This window comes from Odontesthes bonariensis, chromosome 15 (assembly GCF_027942865.1).
Source record: "Odontesthes bonariensis isolate fOdoBon6 chromosome 15, fOdoBon6.hap1, whole genome shotgun sequence".
Taxonomy (NCBI): domain Eukaryota; kingdom Metazoa; phylum Chordata; class Actinopteri; order Atheriniformes; family Atherinopsidae; genus Odontesthes; species Odontesthes bonariensis.
The window spans coordinates 6,407,270-6,427,215 of NC_134520.1; the positions used below are offsets into that span (position 1 = coordinate 6,407,270).

At 41.7% G+C, this 19,946-nt stretch overlaps 1 protein-coding gene across 1 annotated transcript in view; it reads right to left on the bottom strand.

Annotated features, from left to right (window-relative positions):
• The window catches only part of espnla (espin like a), a 46,970-nt gene that overhangs the window by 9,284 nt on the left and 17,740 nt on the right, over positions 1-19,946 (bottom strand). The window contains exons 3-9 of the mRNA XM_075484856.1: positions 9,453-9,639; positions 9,191-9,373; positions 8,949-9,080; positions 1,754-1,918; positions 1,515-1,656; positions 1,164-1,333; positions 905-1,069 (exon numbers count right to left, since the gene is read on the bottom strand). Of these exons, the coding sequence (XP_075340971.1) occupies positions 905-1,069; positions 1,164-1,333; positions 1,515-1,656; positions 1,754-1,918; positions 8,949-9,080; positions 9,191-9,373; positions 9,453-9,639 (1,144 nt within the window). The remainder of the gene's footprint in view (positions 1-904; positions 1,070-1,163; positions 1,334-1,514; positions 1,657-1,753; positions 1,919-8,948; positions 9,081-9,190; positions 9,374-9,452; positions 9,640-19,946) is intronic.

A 19,946-nucleotide genomic window follows, 5' to 3' on the forward strand; every position in this document is an offset into this window, starting at 1 on the left:
CAAAGGCTGATGTCCTGACATTTAAAAAATGTGTTGCTGCGATTCAGAATGAATTTTTCCACCAATGATGGTAAGCTGTCATTGCCTGGATGCCATGATATAGTATTACCACCACCATTTTTCATAGATGGGAAAAAGGTCTCAGGCTAAAATGCAGTAATTTCCTTTGTTCAAACATAATATTTTTTCCAACAGCCTTCTGGCTTGTCCACATCTTTAGCAAACAGCAGATGTGCAACAACTTCTCTTATTTGAGACAGCTTTCCACTTGAGCCCTCCCATGCACGGTATTGTGATTCAGTATTTCCCTGAACATGGACTCAAAAAACATTAACAGCATCCAGTGTGCGAGGGGCCTAAGCTGCTGTGAAGGTACCCTGTGTCACTTTTGGATTTGTGGAATATTGCACACACTTTGATCCTGAAGTGATATTTAATGGTCAACCACTCCTGTAACATTTTACAACCTGATGAGAATCACATAGTAAAAAAAAAAAAACAGAAATCTCCTTTGTTCATGCCATGGCACACCTCAACAAATCAGACTTTGATAGATCTCTGTATTTTAAATAAAAGATGGCGCCCACAAACAGCAGACTGACATTATATTGATTAATTATTGTCTTGATTAACCTTCAAATTATCTGCTGGTCCAAAAGGTTCACATATTTTTACATTCACAGATGTGGAATATTGCCTAATGTTCTTTAATAGATAAACAGTCAAATATAATATTTTTGTCTCGTGTTCATTAATTTGGGTAATTTATTAACCTTTAGGCCTGAAACATCATTAGATTTTCTCACAATTGTTCTTGATAATAAGAACAAATTCAAATTGAATTGGAAAATGATGACGTTGTACATTTCATTATACCAATGTTCAACATTTTGTAATGACATACCTTCCTCCTCTGGTCCTCTTCATCCAGCAGCCTGGCCTGCAGCTGTCTTACCATGACTTGCCTCTTCCACTCAGCTATAGGGCGACCTCTCTCATCATGGGTGGGCACCAGATAGTCTATGTCTGACAGGTTGGCCTCCTCAGTAGGTAGGACCACCATCTTATTCTACAGAGAGCACAGAGTTATCTACATTTTATCTAAAGAAAGGAAGTGTAAACAAAAGTAGGATGTATATAAAGTACTGTAGCAGCATACTCACTGCTTGTCCAGTGAAGACGCCTGACATTCCTGACTCTCTCAAAGATTTAATGGACTTCATGTCCCCCAGCAGTTTCCTTTCAGCCAGGAGGTTTGTACCAGGAAATGTTTTATCAGTAGAAACGGTTATTGTGCTCCCAGCCGCTTTGGACTGATTGAAACCCTTAATAACTGCAATACAAATCAAATGCAGACTATTTTTCACTTGATTCAATGAAAATGAATTAACTCCGACTACTTTTTCCCCCTTTTTCTTTTTTGATTAATGACTTATGGTAACCATTGAATAGTTTGTGCATCGCTTCCCAAAAAGAAAATTCTTAAACAAGATAAACAGAATTGCCTCACGTACCAGATGTTGCTGTTTGAACCAGCTCCATTCTTTTGGCTACGGTCCTCTCAGGCTGCGCAGGCATGGATGAAGCAGATTGTAAAGGAGGAGTAGGAGGAGGCAGAGGGTATCTAGCCTGTGGTGGCTCCTCACACTCAGGTTGCTCATTAGGACAAAAAGAGGAATGAGCCAGGATACAGTATATTATAAGATGTAGTGAAAGAAAGATAAAATCTCCTCAACCCTAAACTTGTGTTTACCTTTAGACTATCCATGTGTGCGTTAGAGCTCTGACTGTCCCTGGATGTGGCACTCAGGCTCCCGTAATAGTCCTCCTTGTTGCGTTGCAATAAAACAGCTGGCTTCACCTTCCCTTCCTCCTCCACTGGAGCGATTACCTTGATGGGCTTATCTGAACAGGACGTCTGGAAATATCACACCACCACATTCAATTTAAATAAAAGTTCTGAGATGTGAGACCGCAGTGAGTTGTCAGCTGCAACACAGGTGGCTAACTTCTGTTTGTCTTTTATTTCAATTGCACTTTGATTGAGGAGAAGTTACTGTTTTTCACGTGGCAGCTGTGTGAAGTATCATTCAGAGTTATGATGCCTAGCACCCTGCTTTGTAACTTATTTGGTAGAAGCACCGAGAGGACATTTTTCCTGATATTTTTCAAGATTTAACATTTATGAGAACCTCATATAGTTGTTCAACAAAACGATTGCTTCAAGTTATTGCTGTAAAGGTGGTTTTACAAGCTACTGGATCATGGGATGTACTTCGTTTTTCACACACTGCTTCTGCACTTAGGTTTCGTTAAATAAATAATGGCATGCTGTAATATGTAATGTGTTGTTGATGATCTGAGGTTTTAGTTACCTCACTTTGACCTGGCAAGGACCACAGGATTTTATTTGATCATGTCCAGATATCTAAAACATTTTAACTGAACGTGGGTGTTCTTTCTTTTTCATGTGACTGTGATCTGAGCGGACTTCACATAGTTTGCTTGACATCTACATTTTTGTACATAAAGGATTGACCCTAACATCTTTATTTCCCTTTAACATGTTGTCAGATGGAAAATATCTGCCTTTGTCTGCAAGTATAAGAGATTAATATAAAGGCATGTGCACATTCAGGTTTGAGTCCAGAGTTGGAGACAAACAGCATATCACTGAATGCAGCAGGTTTAAGAAGATTATAAAGAACACTTTTATATATTGACTGATGCGCATCACATCAGCAAGTCAAATGGTTTCCTAGGTTAGCAATGGCATGACCTTCCCATCACTGGTTGGGTTTAGGCTAAAGATATTATGATCAGTTTGGGAGTTTGGATAAAACAATCTGAGACAGAGTAGGGCAGGTCATGCCCTTCTTCAAGTCATCTGCAGCTTATTTCCTTTGGTTCTTAAATAATAACATAAAAACATATTTGGCCTTTGGAATATCTAATTAATGAAATTAATAGGTAAGTTAAAACAAACATCCAAATAATAATTATCTTTCAAACGATTTAATGATGTTCCAGATTATTAACTGTTCAATGAGACAGTTTACAACAGAGACTACTGTCCCGTAGTCCTGCAAGCTGAGAAATCAGTCATCTGGTTTTCACATTTGGATGGTTGGCGGAGTAAGAACCAGTTCTCTCAAAATGATGTAGTCGTCCCACTGTGTTGTCTGTGGGCCAGTACTGATGACAGAATCTGCACATCCTGTGTGACTAGTGTTCATTTCAGAATGAACTGCACTCCCTGAATTCATTCAGAAGTTAAGCAACAATAATAACGAATATCAACCTGGAACAAACTGAGAGTTTAACCACTTCTCCAAACTTCAGCACACCACTGAATTTGTAAGAAATTTAAAAGTAGAAGTGGGCTGGGCAACATAATCACTCATATAAGTAGATACTCTGTGCTAAGATTTGTTTGGATAGTTCTCCTACATCAGTGTGTTAGATCTTGTGAATCTGCATATGTTCTATGAATATGTGCCCGAAAGTGTCTGAGCAAATGTTGAGCAAATTCTAAAGATAAGAGGCTGGTTTTATTTTTTTCACATATTCAAACTATTAAAAACATAATATTACACTAATGATTTAATTACACCATGCGGGACTTTAATCAGACAAACAAAAATGAGTCAAAATGCCACAACTGAGGTTACCACCTGGAAATATTTCAAGGTCTGAAGACATCCTCTATGAAAGACAAAAGAACCAAACAAGCCCATGAACAGTACATGAGCTTAAATAAGAAGCAACGTTTCACACCCCTCTGGTGTGGATGTAAAATATATGGAAACATTTTGCCTCCCTTTAATGAACCTGCATTGTCCTAATGCACTCCACATAGAATGCATATCAAATTTAGCTCTCCAAGGACATTATTAGTAACCAAAACATCAAAGGCAGACCTAATATGCATCTGCATGCCGTTGTGCTTTATGTCCATGAGGTGGTCCAAGCCATTTCCTCTCACACACCACTTTGATGTGGAGCAACATGAAATATGCTGTGATACTGCTCAGGCAGCGGGATAAACTTCCCAGAAGTTGTGTAATTCATAAATAGATAAACAACAAAAGGGCTGGGAAAAGGAAAGGGGGGAGCCTTGTGACCCTTCTCGTAACAGTTCAATGTCCGGAAAGCTACGATGAACCGTGTGTGTATGTGTTTAATTACACTCATTGGCTCGAAAGCATTTAGTTTTCATCAGCACCCCCATCACAACTGCTACGCAGATACAGATAGTCTAACCCTACGTTTGGCCCAGAGCCACTCTCCCTCTGCTGAAGACCACAAAGACCCTGATCACTACAGATTAGCAGCCAAGAGTTAAGAAACTGCTACTCAGTGCTGTTTCATTGTCTGACAAGCAGCAACACTAATCTTTAGTCCCCCATGAGAGTTTAAGCTTTTCAGAACACCATGTGTATTTAAGAAACATGTCGTGTAATTCTGTGCTCTGGAATCAATCATTAAAACAACCTGCTCCCATGTGATGTTTTCTTGTCCACAGTGGTAGATGCAAAGTGGAATGTATACAGCGGGTGTACATCATATGCAGAACACTATAGTGTAAATACACGTCCACTCACATGGCAATATACTCTCAGGTTTCCTCAATGGAGGTGAATGCTTGTTTTCGCCAACACTTGCATCTTTTTTTTTTCATCTTCTGTAGCTAGATGAATGAGAAATAAATGGATTTAATGATTTCTGCTTTGTAATGGAACATTGTAACATCTAAAGGATCAAAAACATCAATCTAGAAACAGAAAAATACCAAGTCCACTTTGCAAAACTCTGCAGTGACAAAATAAAGCATAGCCATAAGTCTGGAGTATTAGTCATCCCTAACCGTAAGAAGCAATAGCTGATAGAAAATGGGTCAAACACTGCCAAAACATCTGCCAGCTCAGGTCTCTGAAACAGAATTTTACTATGATTTTACAATAATAATTACTCACACTGTCCAGCCACTTACTACAGCTCAAAGAGAACGAGACAATCAAAAGAAAAATAGAGGAGGAACAATCAAAAGCAGCTCCCAAGTTCCTACAATAGTGAGAGTGATCAACCTGAAACTCACTAACCTTACACAGCTCCCCTAGTACACACCGGTTCAACTTCCCTGTGCAGCGACACGGCTGTGGCACAGACTTATGCAGCCAGCTACCCAGGGAGAGGGGCGGGTGGGTCGCTCCAACGTTGTTGGATGTTGTATATGACGCTACATTAAGATCACTGACCACTTGTTAAACACGATGACGAGCATCTCCACCTATAGCCAAGGGCCAGCAGGCAATAACCAATAAACACTGACTGGAGAATTGTGTTAATAATTCAAGGGAAAGGATAGGATGGCTGTCACTAATGCATGGACAAACAAATGGATGTGTTGTAGCACGAAGGGAAGTGTCAGCGGAAAACTTGCCAGAGCAGCTGGAAAAAAAAAGACATTTTATCCACATGTGCTCAGGTGGTGTTTTTCCACCTGGGTCGTTTCATTGGAAACGGTCAGTTTTGCACCTTATGTTCTTTTACTAAATGAACTAATCTACATGAAATTATCTCATTATTGGTACCATAACTTATAAATCAGCTAATTATTTCCTGGATTAATCATTTGGTCTATAAAATGTCAGTAATACTGTATTTTGCTTTGGTATAAAATGTAGCGGTGATGAGAAGGGATCTGTATCTGCAAAATTCAACTACTTGCCTCCAACAAAAGGCAACCAAAGATTGGCATAAACAATCGATGGACACACTAAAGCATATACAAGCTTTAACTATAACTGTCCTGCAGTAAGACCTACATACAAGAAAGCTAAAATGTTCAGATTTCTAACTATTTTGTTGGGGAGGTGAATCAACTGTACGGTCATTTTGGTAGCTGCAGCTTTTGAGTCTGATGAACAATACAGAAGCATATTAATGGGAGGAAAAAAAGTACTACCTTCAAGACCTCGCCAGGTCTGAAAATTTGATTAAATGAATTAGAGGAACAACAACATATGACTAATTACACCGTGACTTTATTTATTTAACAAAAACTACGCCAAAATGCAGAGACAGTGTGTGAAAAATGAAGTCCATCCTCACTGCTTTTAAAAAAATAAGACAGTAAGTAGCAGTCAGGTACTGCTAATCAAACACAGTTAAAGTCCTTAAGAGAGCTGTGAAATAAATACATATATATATGAACTCATGCCCTCAAATCTCAATGAACTGAAGCAACATTGTGAGGAAGAGTTCACCAAAATTCCTCCACAACAATGTGAGAGACTGATACCTTCATAGAGAAAACAGTTACTTTCAGTTATTCCTGATAAAGGTGCTTCTACAAGCTGGTGAATCACGGGGAGTGTTTCACACACTGCTTTTGGGTTTTGACTTAGTTTTTGTTCAACAAATAATAAGACAGTGTAATATGTCATGTGTTGTTCTTCATCTGAGTTTGTTTTTTCATCTCATTTTAAGACCAGGTAAGGAGCAGATGATTTTTCATGTCCTGATGTGTAAAAACTGGACTGTACTGAGATTAGTCTCATGTTCAGAACACCCAAGGGTATATGATGGGAAATCTGATATTTCAAATGAACATTCAGGGGGAGACTCTGCCTAGAATATGGGAGAAACTGATAAATTCTACTGAAAACAAGGGGAAATTAAGCTTAATGAATCCTAGCATAATGAGGTCATAAAAAAGGTTTACTCAGAAATGTTTACCTTATATGGTTACAATGCTTTTTGTGATCTTTCTTTAATCTTCAATATATTAAAACACATATGAGTGCTATAAATAAAAAGGGATTTTTAGTCTGGTAAAAGCTAAAATACAGCTAAAAAAGGCTCATATTGACATAGGAGGAAATATTTTAATTTGAAGCGGTCTTATGAAATTAAAGCAAATGCAAAAAGTTATTTCAGCACATTTAGTTTTTTGTTTTATGTTTTCACTATGTCAGAAAAAAACCTGTGAATGAACTGAAACGCCAGCGTTTTCCCTCTGTTCCCTCATGTATTCTAAAAAATACTTTGATCCTCTAATAACAGCAATCGGAAATCTGACCCAATCCAAAGCAAAGCTCACACCACACAAACTTTTTATTTGATTGCAGCTGTGGCTGAGATGTGAGATGAGGGTTGACCTTGTTGGCAATAACGTGTCTGACCTCGTTGTGAGCGATCCCAACATGCACAGAGGCGAAACACGCAGATCTCTCCGGTCATTGTCCCTGTCCATTCAGGTCGCTGCTCGGAAATGAGATTATCTGACTGCAACTTTAGAACAGATGAAACCTGTGATCCACGCAGCGCTTTGCAAACATGAACCACCAGCAGAAATGTAATTAAGGAATGTCTTCTGTCTGCTTGTGCAGCTCATCTTTGGCGGAGCAGGTTTTAAAGCATTCTGAAGCCTGCTCCCCAAATATTATGAGCATTTAAATGACTGTTATTTCAGGTTCACTATAAATATGACCTTTTCTGTTCAGTTAAAACTTGTTTGCAGACACTTTTATCCAAAGCGACTTACAATAAGTGTGTTCAACATCGGTAGGCAAAAGAACTTCAGGTCACAAGAAATCATGAGTGCATTTCCTTCCAAAACCAAGTAAGTGCAATAAGTTAGGTACCTAGACAAATGGGGAAAAAAAGGACAATTTAGAAAAAAAATTGTCTTTTTTTCCCCCCATTTGTATCCCCAATTGCTTGTGTATCGACTTTGTTGCCAAGTTGCCCAGAAAAACAATAAACTATTCTTCCTGCTACCAACATTACACAGTATCCAGAGGTGACAATCATAGCACTTCCAAGTCACTGGAAAAAAACGTGACACACACAATCAAACGTGTGTTTGAAGTTGATGACATCCTGCTCTCCAGCTCCTCAGAGAGATAGAGTTGCTGGTCCCAGGCATCAGAAGGGTGAAAACGCTGAAACTTAAGCTTGTAGATCCCATATCGGGCTCAGCCTCTGGGCCCTCCACCTGAGCCGCAGGAGAGGGGTAACCGATAGGCCCTCAGCTGGCGGCGGCTCCGGCTGCGTCTGACACCACAGCGGCCCACAGCTAATTAGTTCCCCATTGTTGATGGGTGGATTATTTCTGAAGGGGAGCTCGGCAGCCACGCCTCACTGCTTCTCTATCGTCATCCTCTTCATGTATGAGTGCTACTCTTCCCTGCTGAAATATACATGGCTTCTATTGGCTGACAGCTGTGCTTACCCTGCGTACATCAGTGTTTACTCTGCATCATAGTGAAGTGTGATGGGAAAAAAACACAACTACAGCAGGTGGACAGCTGTGAGGCTTTAAGGTTCAACAAGTGTGCTGAGTGAGGCATCCCACAAACTCTCTCGCTTAACCTGATTATGCTTCCTATTTCATATCAATTTCACAAGCTAAAACTTTGGTGTCATAGTCAATTGTAATATTCCATGCCAAACTATTATGTAGCTTTTTGAGAGAAAAGCAAACAACAAAAGACCTCATCTCATGTCAAGGAGTTAACACTAAAATATTCATCGCATCGAGGAGTGTCGTGCTTTCCGCACAAGAGTTCATCTCAGAGAGTCCTGTGTGAGAGCAAAGAATCTCCTCCAGAACTCATGCTATCGTTGACTGTAATGCCTTATTAAACACAAAAGCCTTCATCCTCCATCCTCTTCGACCTCTTAAACTAAGAGCAATGCAATCAAGCTGAGTGGAAGAGAATAGCTCGGGAGAATGACAGGCTTGACCTGAATGAAATACATGTAACAAATGATTCACCGAAGGTTCCAAGATGTTCCAGATGTTTGCTGTTGACCGCACTCCCCAGTTGGGGCTTTGATTTTCAAGTCAAGGCAAATAGCTGGGCAAAGGCTCAAAGAGAGGACACAAAGCGGAGCAGTGTGCAAAATAAAATATACTGTAGCTGAGACGGAGAGTTTACGTTTTTCTCTATGGCACGGAGATATCTGGCACATTCAGAGTGTCCGTTGTACTCTGCCAAGTCTGCTGCTGTGAACCCGTCAACATCTTGATCTGTAGGGTTTGCTCGATTGGCCAACAGGATTTTACAGCACTGCGAGATCAATAGGACAACATAAGTGGGCCAGAAAACAGCACTGTGGTTAAAATAGTGATACAAGATATACTACATAAAAACTATATAAATAAAAAACAAGGCCCAACCTCCAGCTCCCCATTCTCTGCAGCATCATGAAGAGGGGTCCCTCCCCAGTAATCCTTGATGACCTTCGAACCCATGTGAAGCAGCTTTTCCAAGATGCAATAATGCCCCCTGCTGGCAGCAAAGTGCAGCGCAGTTGCTCCTTCTCTGTCCTGACAGGACAAGTCCACATCTGTGCAGGTAACCTGTTTGAAGTTCAGGGAAAATAGCACATGTAAGAAGCACCTTGTAAAAAGGGACGTGAATCTGTGCTCCTGTACTGACCAGCCACACCACCACAGCTTGATGGCCCATGTGAGCAGCAGCATGCAGGCTGGTCATGCCATCGTGCGCCCTCAGGTGGACGTCAGCACCGCAGTCCTTCATGAGGTACTCGACAACATGCAGGTGCCCCTCTTGGCAGGCCAGGTACAAGGGGGTAGCACCTATACCTGTCTGGTGGTTCACACACCTGTCCTCAATATATACATGAGCGACAAAGAGGCAAGCGCTACAGTTACCACTATCAGCCATCAAATGATTTAAAACATGCAATGCTGAGACCATGTCAAAGTTCTGCCTATACTAAAACAAAAGCAAAAAATACATGTTAGCTGGAGCAACAACAGCTGGTTATCAAATCAATTTGTTGATCAAATTAAATTGTAGCTCGTCATAAATGAAGATTCATCAAAATAGTTGTAAATTGCAGCTTCTTAAATATAAAAACTATGAAGATGTTTTTCTCATGTGTCACAATAGATAGAAAACTGGATTTAAAAAAACAATAAATGCTCTGGGCATAACCCAAAATCTTTGCATTGAAAGTGGATACAAAAGCTGAAATTCATGCCGTAACATATGCATTCATGTTTCATTCATGTTGCCGTGGATATTTCCCTCTTTAATTATCTTCCATTGATAAACCAATGATCAAGATGTTTTGGTTCAACATTCCTGCTGGAGTTCCAGTTATTTACATCAACTTACAATCAATGTATTATTCACAGGCTGCTGCTGGTCATATGAGATGGTCTGAGCCTATCAAGCATCATGTGAATTACAGACAGACTTTATTAAGGATATAAAGTGGGAGGAGCCTCTTGAGTGCCATCGTCTGGCCTCAAGGAGTGGAAGTGAGAAGGTTTTTGTGGTTAGTCTGTCTTGTCTTGTCTTTTTTATCCCCATTTCCCTCATTTTTTTTTACAAAGTTCTGACTTAAAGGCATGGTTGGTAATCCTGTTCAGAAACACATTTTGTAATACTGGGTGAAATTGTTAAAATTGGCTTTGTTCTTAGACATTATATCCTGGTCCGTCTATCCTGAGAATAATCTATACATCAGTGGCGGCTGCTGACTTTTAAAACAGGGGAAGCCCATATTACGCGTTCAGGGTTGTAGTGGCTCGTGCCATCCCAAAGCAGAAGATAGCAAAGTTAAAAAGAATTAGTTATAACATAGCTGTGTCTAGTATGACAAGTATGCCCAGCAAATACACAGAAAGAAGGTATAGACTTTGAAAATTCACACAGCAAGGCCAAAATCAAGAATGATCGAATCTAAGGCCTGGAAATGGCTGGATCTGTGGTTGGATCAGAATCTGTGGAGCATTTTTACCTGTCATAATGAATACTTAGAGTTTGACGCTTGGCTAAAAGCATGTCAACTACATTTGGTGTTGCTAACTGCTTAGCTGCGAGCATAGCCGGCATTGTAACAAAACTACTAGCTAACACGACAAACAAAAGCACAACAGGAATATTATTGACAAAACTTCTAAACAACAAGGATGTGTTTCTTATTTACAGTGTAATATTTACAAAAGTGTATGTGTGTGAGGATGGAAATGGAAACCATGGGAAATGAGTGAAACTCTGACAGCACTTTCACAGACAACCAGTCTCTTTCGTATCCGCTTTGGAACTGAAGTTCCAGCGTGCTTCTCCCCGCTTAAAAGTTCGGCTGCCACATGATGGACAAACGCTAACTCCAATCATCACGACACAGCCCCTCATATTGACACGCCCACGTCTAATCTACCCCCAGAGACGCCGGGCTTCCGGAAGTGATGATTTTTTGTCGATTTAGCCAATGATGACCTAGAATTGTAGAAAAAAACTTGACTCTCCCGCCCCCTCCTGAGGCCGGGCGTCCCCGGCTCGGAAGCCCGGCTGTTAGTGGCGGCTTCATAACATGATTTCCTCAGTGAACGGCGGCGATTTCAGAACAAATCACTTCATTAAGCTACAGGACAACATGTTGTAGTTATGAAAGTAAATGCAGTATTGGGCATATCTTGTGTTTTGTGAATAACTGTTTTATCGTCAATTTAACATTGAAGATGTAGCAATTTCGCCAGAGAATGGGAGAGGCTGTCCGGCTTCCCGTGTTGTTTTTAATCAGAACTCTGTGGCAGCTGCAGGACTGACAAAAAGCTGACCAATCCAAACTCCTCGGGCCGAGGACAAAAATCCAATCAGATGCCTTCATGTCTAGTTCTGCCCGTTCTGCCCATAGACATAATATACGTAGACGCCTCATAGATTTACGCTGCCTACCGGAGCTGACCATCCATGTAGCAACTATATAGGCCTTTTTCACAAAAACCGGATATACGTCATTGACATGGTACTTTACTTCCGGCCTAGCGTCAATTCACTTCATCCCACAGAGATAAACGGTATCGGTAAACGCTAAAACTGTAATAGATAAGGTATACTCAACGTATCTTCGCAATTTGCCAAACATTTCTTTCGCCGATGTTGAAAGGATCGTGGAGGAGAGGACAATAACGAAGAAAACGAAAATGAAAAAAGGATTTTTTCACGAAGACTTCATCAACAAGTATGAAGGTAAGTAGCTAGAGAGGTAGTTCGCATGTTAGCGGCTAGCTACTGAACTGTCAACAACTGTGAACCTAACAGTATTGTGTGTCTTTCTACATGTGTCATCATCATAGTATCAAATGTAGTAGATGGCCAGGTTTTTGTGAGGGCTAGGTACTACCGGTCTCAAAGGAAAAGCGGCCATTTTGCGGTCCGGTATCTAGATAATATAATACTTCCATGGAGCTGACGTATCAGCGCGGCCGCCATCTTGGATGGGTCTCCAATACCCCCACATTGCATTTATTTCGACTGAGGATGGTGTATATCCCAAACTACAATAATCATAACTCCCCGAATTTTTACCGGATTTTCACACGGTTTGGTTTGTTACAATTGGCAGAGATTTAGTTATGATACAGGACGCTGTCACACATTAAAAATACGTGCTTTCATTCTGAATCACTTTGTATTATGCTCTTTAACAAAGACATATGGTAGGCTATGGCATATTGATAATTGTATAAATTAATTTAAATATCATTTTTATATTTTAATAAAGAAACAAGTTTGATTGTTCATTTGAATGTATTTCTCTCTCTCTCCCTCTCTCTCTGTCTCACACACACACACACACACACACACACACGACCCTTCTGTAAGACATACATACAAGCTCCCATATGGATTCAAGGATTTTTTTATTTGTCATTGTATTCCTACAACAAAATTTTGTTGGCACTCAAGTAAAACAGACAAAACAACAACAACGAATAAAATAAAGTGTTGTGAATAAAATAAATAAATAAATAAAGTGTTGAGTAGTAAAAACAGGTATAAATATATTAGAAAAGATACAGTTGTAAAAATGGTGGAATTATAAATATGGTGGAAGTAAACATTGATGCAGTAGGCTATATGTAATATAATATTGCACATATATACTGTACCAGCTCAGTACATTTTTTTAAATGCCTAGAAAAATAAGCATTATAATTCCAGGTCATTCCAGCGTCCTACTACCCTGTTAGGCTTGCAACTGGGGCTGGGGAGCTAAAACCCTTGAAAAATAACTGTTTTGCACAGCTTCTCGGGTATGCTGGTACTCTGTAACTCCAGGGTAGTTAATTTTGCGATGTGGTACAGCTTTACTTTGTAAAATACAGACACCACAAAAGACACAAGCATCATCTCTAAGCCTGACAATCTCACCCGTCCAGTCAAAATCATCAGGCTTGAAGTGCTTACTACAGAACTTTGACGACAGTCGCAACAAAACCCTCCCGTCTTATAGCAACTTCTTATTGCCTCCTCAAGCCTGTATCACTGGGAAACCTTCAAAATATGAAGAAAAAAAACAGCAAGAGACAATGAGAGAGTACCAGTTCCCGCTGTAATAACGTTAGTTACGATGACATAATATTATATATGGTAAAATAACCAAAATTACTGTTTAATCTTACTTGTGAAATGTAATCCCACGCGATTTAGTATCAATACTGTGCTGGGTATTGCAACCGTAAACTGCTCAAAATACGAGCATAGTTGTTCACTCTCCGTCGACTCCAATTGATTCTGGTGTTAGCCTCGAGTGAGGATAAAGGCTGATTTACGTCTATGGTTCTGCCTACAGAGGTTCTGCCTACTGTACAGGAAAATATTTCAGAGTGGTAAGTAGCCTTTGAAGAAATGTGTTTGTCCAATAAAGAGAGCACCAAACTAGATATGGAACTCAAGAAACTGAAAATAAAAAAGATCAAGCAAGAGATGATGAAACTGGAGAGGGATGTTAGTATAATTTCAGATAAAGGAGAATTTCGTGTCGTGAACTGTATTTAATTCTGTTTTCTCTCCACAGCTTGAGAAACATGTAATAATAATTAAACAATTCAACACAACTTGAAATCAAACTTGTCATTATTGTACGGTTCATGCAACGTGTTAGAAATGTGTTTTTTACATTTATATTCACAGTGGGGTGCCATGACCTAAACGTGTGGAAAGTTATAAATCATCTCTGTCCATTTAGCCTTCTTACACTTGCTCTGACTTAAACTGCTACTGTGTCAATGCTAAATTATGAAAAGAAGTTCTAACTCAAAGGTCACAACAATAAGGATCAAAGGAAATATGTGTCCCTGTATAGGTCCCTCACTGTGTCAGGAGAAACTGAGTCCTTTCAGGCACTAGAACCTCCAGGGACTAACGAAGAAAAGACTTGAGCCTGAAAAGTTGTCCACAAGATAAAATGTATAAAATATGAAGTATACTATTAATTTAAGATGGCTCTGTCAGAAGTCAGCCATGGTGCCTGAGAAGTTTAAGCAATGAACCTGTATTTAATTTGGCCAAAGGTCATTTCTATCCGTGCCCTTGTTTTAGCATGTGCATGTGCATGTGCATGCCCTTGTTCCTGGATCAGGATATGGCGTGAGGAGGTACGGCCAGCATGCATAGCCTCTGTCCCCAAGCAGGACACCATTGAACTCTCCTGCAGAATAAGAGAAATGTTGGATGGATATACATGTGTTAAGACTTGGCAATTTGATGCAATATGTGCCTTATATGGCTATCTATAATAAAGTATGACGAGCACTTTAAATTCCTTAAGATGACCTCTACACCTGACCTCTCATTACATTACCAAAATTCTGCCTATGCTACACCTTACTTCAAAAGTACACTCCTTCGAGTAAGTAAAATTCTTGCGCCTTGTGCAAACCTCTGTGCCAGTGAGGATGCTCGGAAGATCCTAGAATCATGAACTGATCCCGGCCATTTAGCCTCAATGTTGGAAATGAAATGACCTCCATCACAGATCATCTGTATGCACGGAGGATAGGAGTCAATGATGAGGTTTCACAGGGCATAAATGTAACATTGCTCAGCATTACTCAAAGGGGTTGATGTGGTATTTTTCAAAATGACAAATCCAGTTCAGAGTCTATGGACAATTATCCCCAAGTGTACCTGTACATTTAGGATATGGAAAAAATTTCGGTTTACATAGTCAGCCTCCACGGGTCCAGCAGGGGCCTGGACAATGTGACAATGTTTAAATCCAGACTGAAAACAGTTATATTTAGATGTGCATATGACATCTGAAATATTTTATCTGCACTCTTCACTTTTAAATTAATTAATTAATGATTTTTTTGTTTTTTGGAATGATTTTATTGCCTTCTTGTGATTTTTATGTAGCTGTAAAGCACTTTGAATTGCCTTGTGTAAGAATTGTGCTCTACAAATTGCCTTGACTTGGATGCGTACATGGGTACAGTGTAGTGCACCGATAACATTAGGGAAGCCTGAGGGAGATGATGAACTTAATGCAAAAACACCCCCCCCCCGACATTCGCAATACTGACACTCTCCCTCTGTTCAAGTCTGAACTCAAAACCCATCCGTTCAAGTGTGCTTACCTCCATTGATTGCTTCGTTCTGTGTATTTTTAATATGGTATGATGTTTTAATTCCTGCGTTTTATCTAATATCTTGTTTGCACAGTGTCCTTGACTGTTTTGAAAGGAGCTTTCAATAATTTGTATCATTAACATTATTACCTGTCCCCCATTTTTCTGAGTCTGGTCCTACGTGGGTGTAGATCGGATGTTTGTTAGGTATTGATTAGTTTTAATGAATACCATGTTCTCTCTCATTTAATTTCATGTTCAATACGTGTGTATAGTTGCGTTTCTTTAGTTGCACTGGCACCGACTGATTGATTTTTGGAGACAGTGAAAGTGGTGATATGATAACCACAGTTTTTGTTTCGTTTTTTAGACAAGACATGAGTTGCGGGAGCGCAGAATTCTAGGTGAACATTTCTTTCGGGAGTCTGTTTCAGCCGGTCGGACATTCTTTGAGTTGCAGCTAAGCTAAGCTTCAATTTTAGCCTGCCCGGGACCAGGCTAGTTCAGCAGCATAAATTACCATGGTTACTCAGCGGGCGTTCAAATAAGCCACGTTCATGAAACGGAACTCTCGCTAAATTTAGCCAGAAGTAGCGAGATAAGCCAGGCTTGCCGCTGAGCCAGCTTCGTGGAATACCCCCCGGGTGTTTTCTGATAAGATAGGAGATTAGTTTATTGTTGTTATTATTTAGTGTAAAATATTGTCATCAATCAATCGATATGTGGTGTCTAACCTCTACCAGCAGAGGGCTCGTTCGCTACACTGTGTGTGCAGGAACAAAGGAAATCCCGCGGGAATACGTTCCGAGAACGAGAACACACACGTGAATGTGAAGGAAGCTGTGTGTGGCGAACTGTAATAAATAAGTTTACCTACTTTTGCTCGTTGCAGGTAAGAAGGGAGGGTTAGAAGGGTGTAATTGATGTGTGAATATGTTATGTGGTATTTTATAATCCCGGTTGGACTTAATGTGATTTTGTTTATAAGTCGATCTGCACTGCTCATGTGTAGTTCATGGTTTAAGAAATAAATAACTTAAAATAGATACATGATTAATTTGGTTAATATGACAATATTTATGTGGTACTTTATAATCCCAGTTGGACTTTGTGATTTTGTTTATGAATGTTACTTGTTCAGCGAACGTAACGTACTGAGGATGGCTGGCCAGTGGTTAGTGTTGGTCGCCTAGCAACCTCGAGTGCGCGTGAAGCTGGAGAGTAGTAGAAGTTGATCTTAAAGGCTGATTCATACTCGGCGCAACCTCGCTCATACTAGCTGGTCGCAAATGGCGCAAACGGTCATGTGTCCCAAAATTCCGCCACGCCCCCCTTCGCAAGCTAGAAAATCCTCGCGCGGCGCAAGGGCGCGCACACAACTTTTTTTCTGACTTCGCGCGAGCTCAACCGGAAACAGCTGACCAAGAAAAAGAAAAAATGAACACTGCAGAGACCGCGGTGACCGAGAGGATGCGCCTCTACAAACATCTGTACGACACGTCTATGAAGTTACACTGGGACAACGTTTGACAAAGTTCGTCTTGTTGCAAAGGACGAACATTCCACCTTCTCTTCTGTTTTTGCCGCAGCCGCTTAGCTCTGAGATACATATACAGTTCTACACCCAGAGTAAATTCATTCCTCATCAGATGTGCCAGCCTCTGCTGACGTGACACCACAGGTGGCATTGTGTATGCTTTCTTCGTATGCTTTTCTTCGTATGCTTTTCAGCTTGTTTCCTCAACAGTGACGCCCGCTGGTCTGGAGAGAACTGCAAATGTGACGCATACTCGGCGCAAACTGCGCTTATGAGCTGAAGGAACTGTGAAGGGGCTGGCGCTTTCGATGACGTCATTAATGGTTCTCGAGCCAGAACAGTTGCGCGTTTGCGCCGAGTATGAATCAGCCTTAAGAGCCCGCGCTGCTCATGTTTAGTTCATGGTTTAATAAATAAATAAATGATTAATTTGGTTAATATGACAATGTTTGGGAGACGTGATTGACTGACTGTGTATTTCAGAAACAAGTTGATATTGAATATACGTGATGAAACTGGTTTTTGAATAGACTTAGACTTAGACTTAGACTTTCTTTTATTGTCATTGCACAAAAATCACACGTGAGTTTTGACAATGAAATGTCGTTCCTCGACTTCCGGTCAACATTGCTAGATTGTTAGATATTCAAACTATACAGATATAAAGCTATACAGACTGTACAATATAAAAACGGTATGGAAGTGCCATGTGCCAGCACTCGGAATAAAGAATATAAAAAATATAAAAAAATAAATAAAATGCACTTAGTGCAAAAGTGTTGCTAGAATTGCACTAAGCCTGAGGGAAATTGCACAAACAGAAGTGTGTAAAGTACACATGTGCGAGTAATTGTCCATGTCAATGGGGGGGGGGGGTTGTTGTTATGTGGGGGAGATGGATGGATGTGCGTTAAACAGTCTTATGGCCAGGGGGAAGAAACTGTTCCTCAATCTGGTTGTCCTGCAGAAGATGCTTCGGAACCTTCTGCCGGACGCCAGCAGGGGGAATAGTCCATGGTTGGGGTGGGTGGGGTCTGTGAGGATCTGGTGGGCTCTGGACAGGCAGCGCCTGTCTGCTATGTCTCTGATAGGTGTGAGCTGAGTCCCGATGATCTTCTCCCCTGTCCTCACCACCCTCTGTAGAGACTTCCAGTCGGAGGCCTTACAGCTCCCAGACCAGAAGGAGATGCAGCTGGTCAGCAGGCTCTCAATTGTCCCTTTGTAGAAGGTCTGGAGGATGTGGGGAGGGAAGGAAGCTCTCCTCATCCTACGCAGGAAGTGCAGGCGCTGTTGTCCTTTCTTCACCAGTGATGTGATGTGGGGTGACCAGCTGAGGTTGTCTGTGATGTGCACCCCCAGAAACTTGGTGCTGCTGACGACCTCCACAGCTGAGTCGTTGATGATGAGTGGTGTGTGGCTGGGTCTGGATCTCCTGAAGTCAATGATGATCTCCTTGGTCTTGTTGACGTTCAGGATCAGGTTGTTCCCTCTGCACCAGTCCACCAGATGATGCACCTCCTCCCTGTAGGCCACCTCGTTGTTGTCCCGGATGAGGCCCACTACTGTAGTGTCATCCGCGTACTTCAGGATGTGATTGGATCTGAAGCATGGACGACAGTCGTGGGTCATCAGGGTGAACAGCAAGGGCTCAGGACGCAGCCCTGGGGGGTTCCAGTGTTCAGGGTGATGACACTGGAGGTGTTGTTCCCTACTCTGACAGACTGGGTTCTGTCGGTGAGGAAGTCCAGCAGCCAGTTGCAAAGGGGGGTGTTCAGTCCCAAGGGGCCCAATTTGTATACCACGTCCTGGGGGATTATCGTGTTGAATGCTGAGCTGAAGTCCAGAAACAGCATCCGCACGTGGGTGTTCTTTTCCTCCAGGTGCTCCAGGCTCAGGTGTAGAGCAGTGGAGACTGCATCCTCAGTGCAGCGTTTGGGCTGGTAAGCAAACTGGAACGGGTCGAGTGATGGGGGGAGTGTGGAAATGATGTGGTCCTTAACTAGCCTTTCGAAGCACTTCATGATGGAAGATGTGAGTGCGACGGGTCGGTAGTCGTTAAGGCACGTGACTGTAGACGTTTTCGGGACCGGGACGATGGTGACGGACTTGAAGCACCGGGGGATGACGGCCTGGTTCAGGGACGTGTTGAAGATGTCCGTGAGCACGTGGGCCAGCTGGTCTGAGCATTCGTTCATCAGCCGACCTGGAATGTTGTCAGGGCCTGCAGCTTTCCGTGCGTTAACCTTCCTCAGAGCTCTCCGCACAGCCGTGGTTTCGAGTCTGAGTGCCTGTTCGTCGGGGTGTGGAGTCGCTTTCCTCGCAGGGGTGTTGTTCAGCTCTTTGAATCTTCCGAAGAAGTTGTTGAGCTCGTTGAGGAAGCCGGTATCGTTCTGACAGGATGGGGGTGTGGGTTTATAATCCATGACGGTCTGGATGCCCTGCCACAGTTGTTTAGTGTTGCTGGAGTCTTGGAAGAGACCTTGGATTTTCCGACTGTGGGCTCGCTTGGCGTCTCTGATGGCACGGTTCAGATTGGCCCTCGCCGATCTGAGAGCCACCGCATCACCAGATTTGAACGCAGCATTGCGTTCTTTCAGCTTCGCTCGCACCACTTTGGTCATCCAGGGTTTCTGGTTGGCCCGTGTGACTATAGTTTTAGTTAGAGTCTCTTTCTCCATACACCAGCTGATATAGTCCGACACAGATGCAGCATACTCCTCCACGTTGGTGTGCTGGTTGTCTGTTGCAGCCTCTTTGAATATGCTCCATTCAGTGCACTCAAAACAGTCCTGCAGTGCAGACATTGCTCCCTCAGGCCATACTCTCACCTTCTTCACTGCAGGTTTTTCTCTGGTGAGCATGGGCTGGTATGCAGGAATTAGCATCACAGAGAGATGGTCTGAGGAGCCCAGGTGGGGGCGGGGGGCTGCTCTGTAGGCCTTCTTAGACTACGGCTACACGAAAACGAAACGAGGTTTTTTTTGAAAACGGGTACGAAAATTC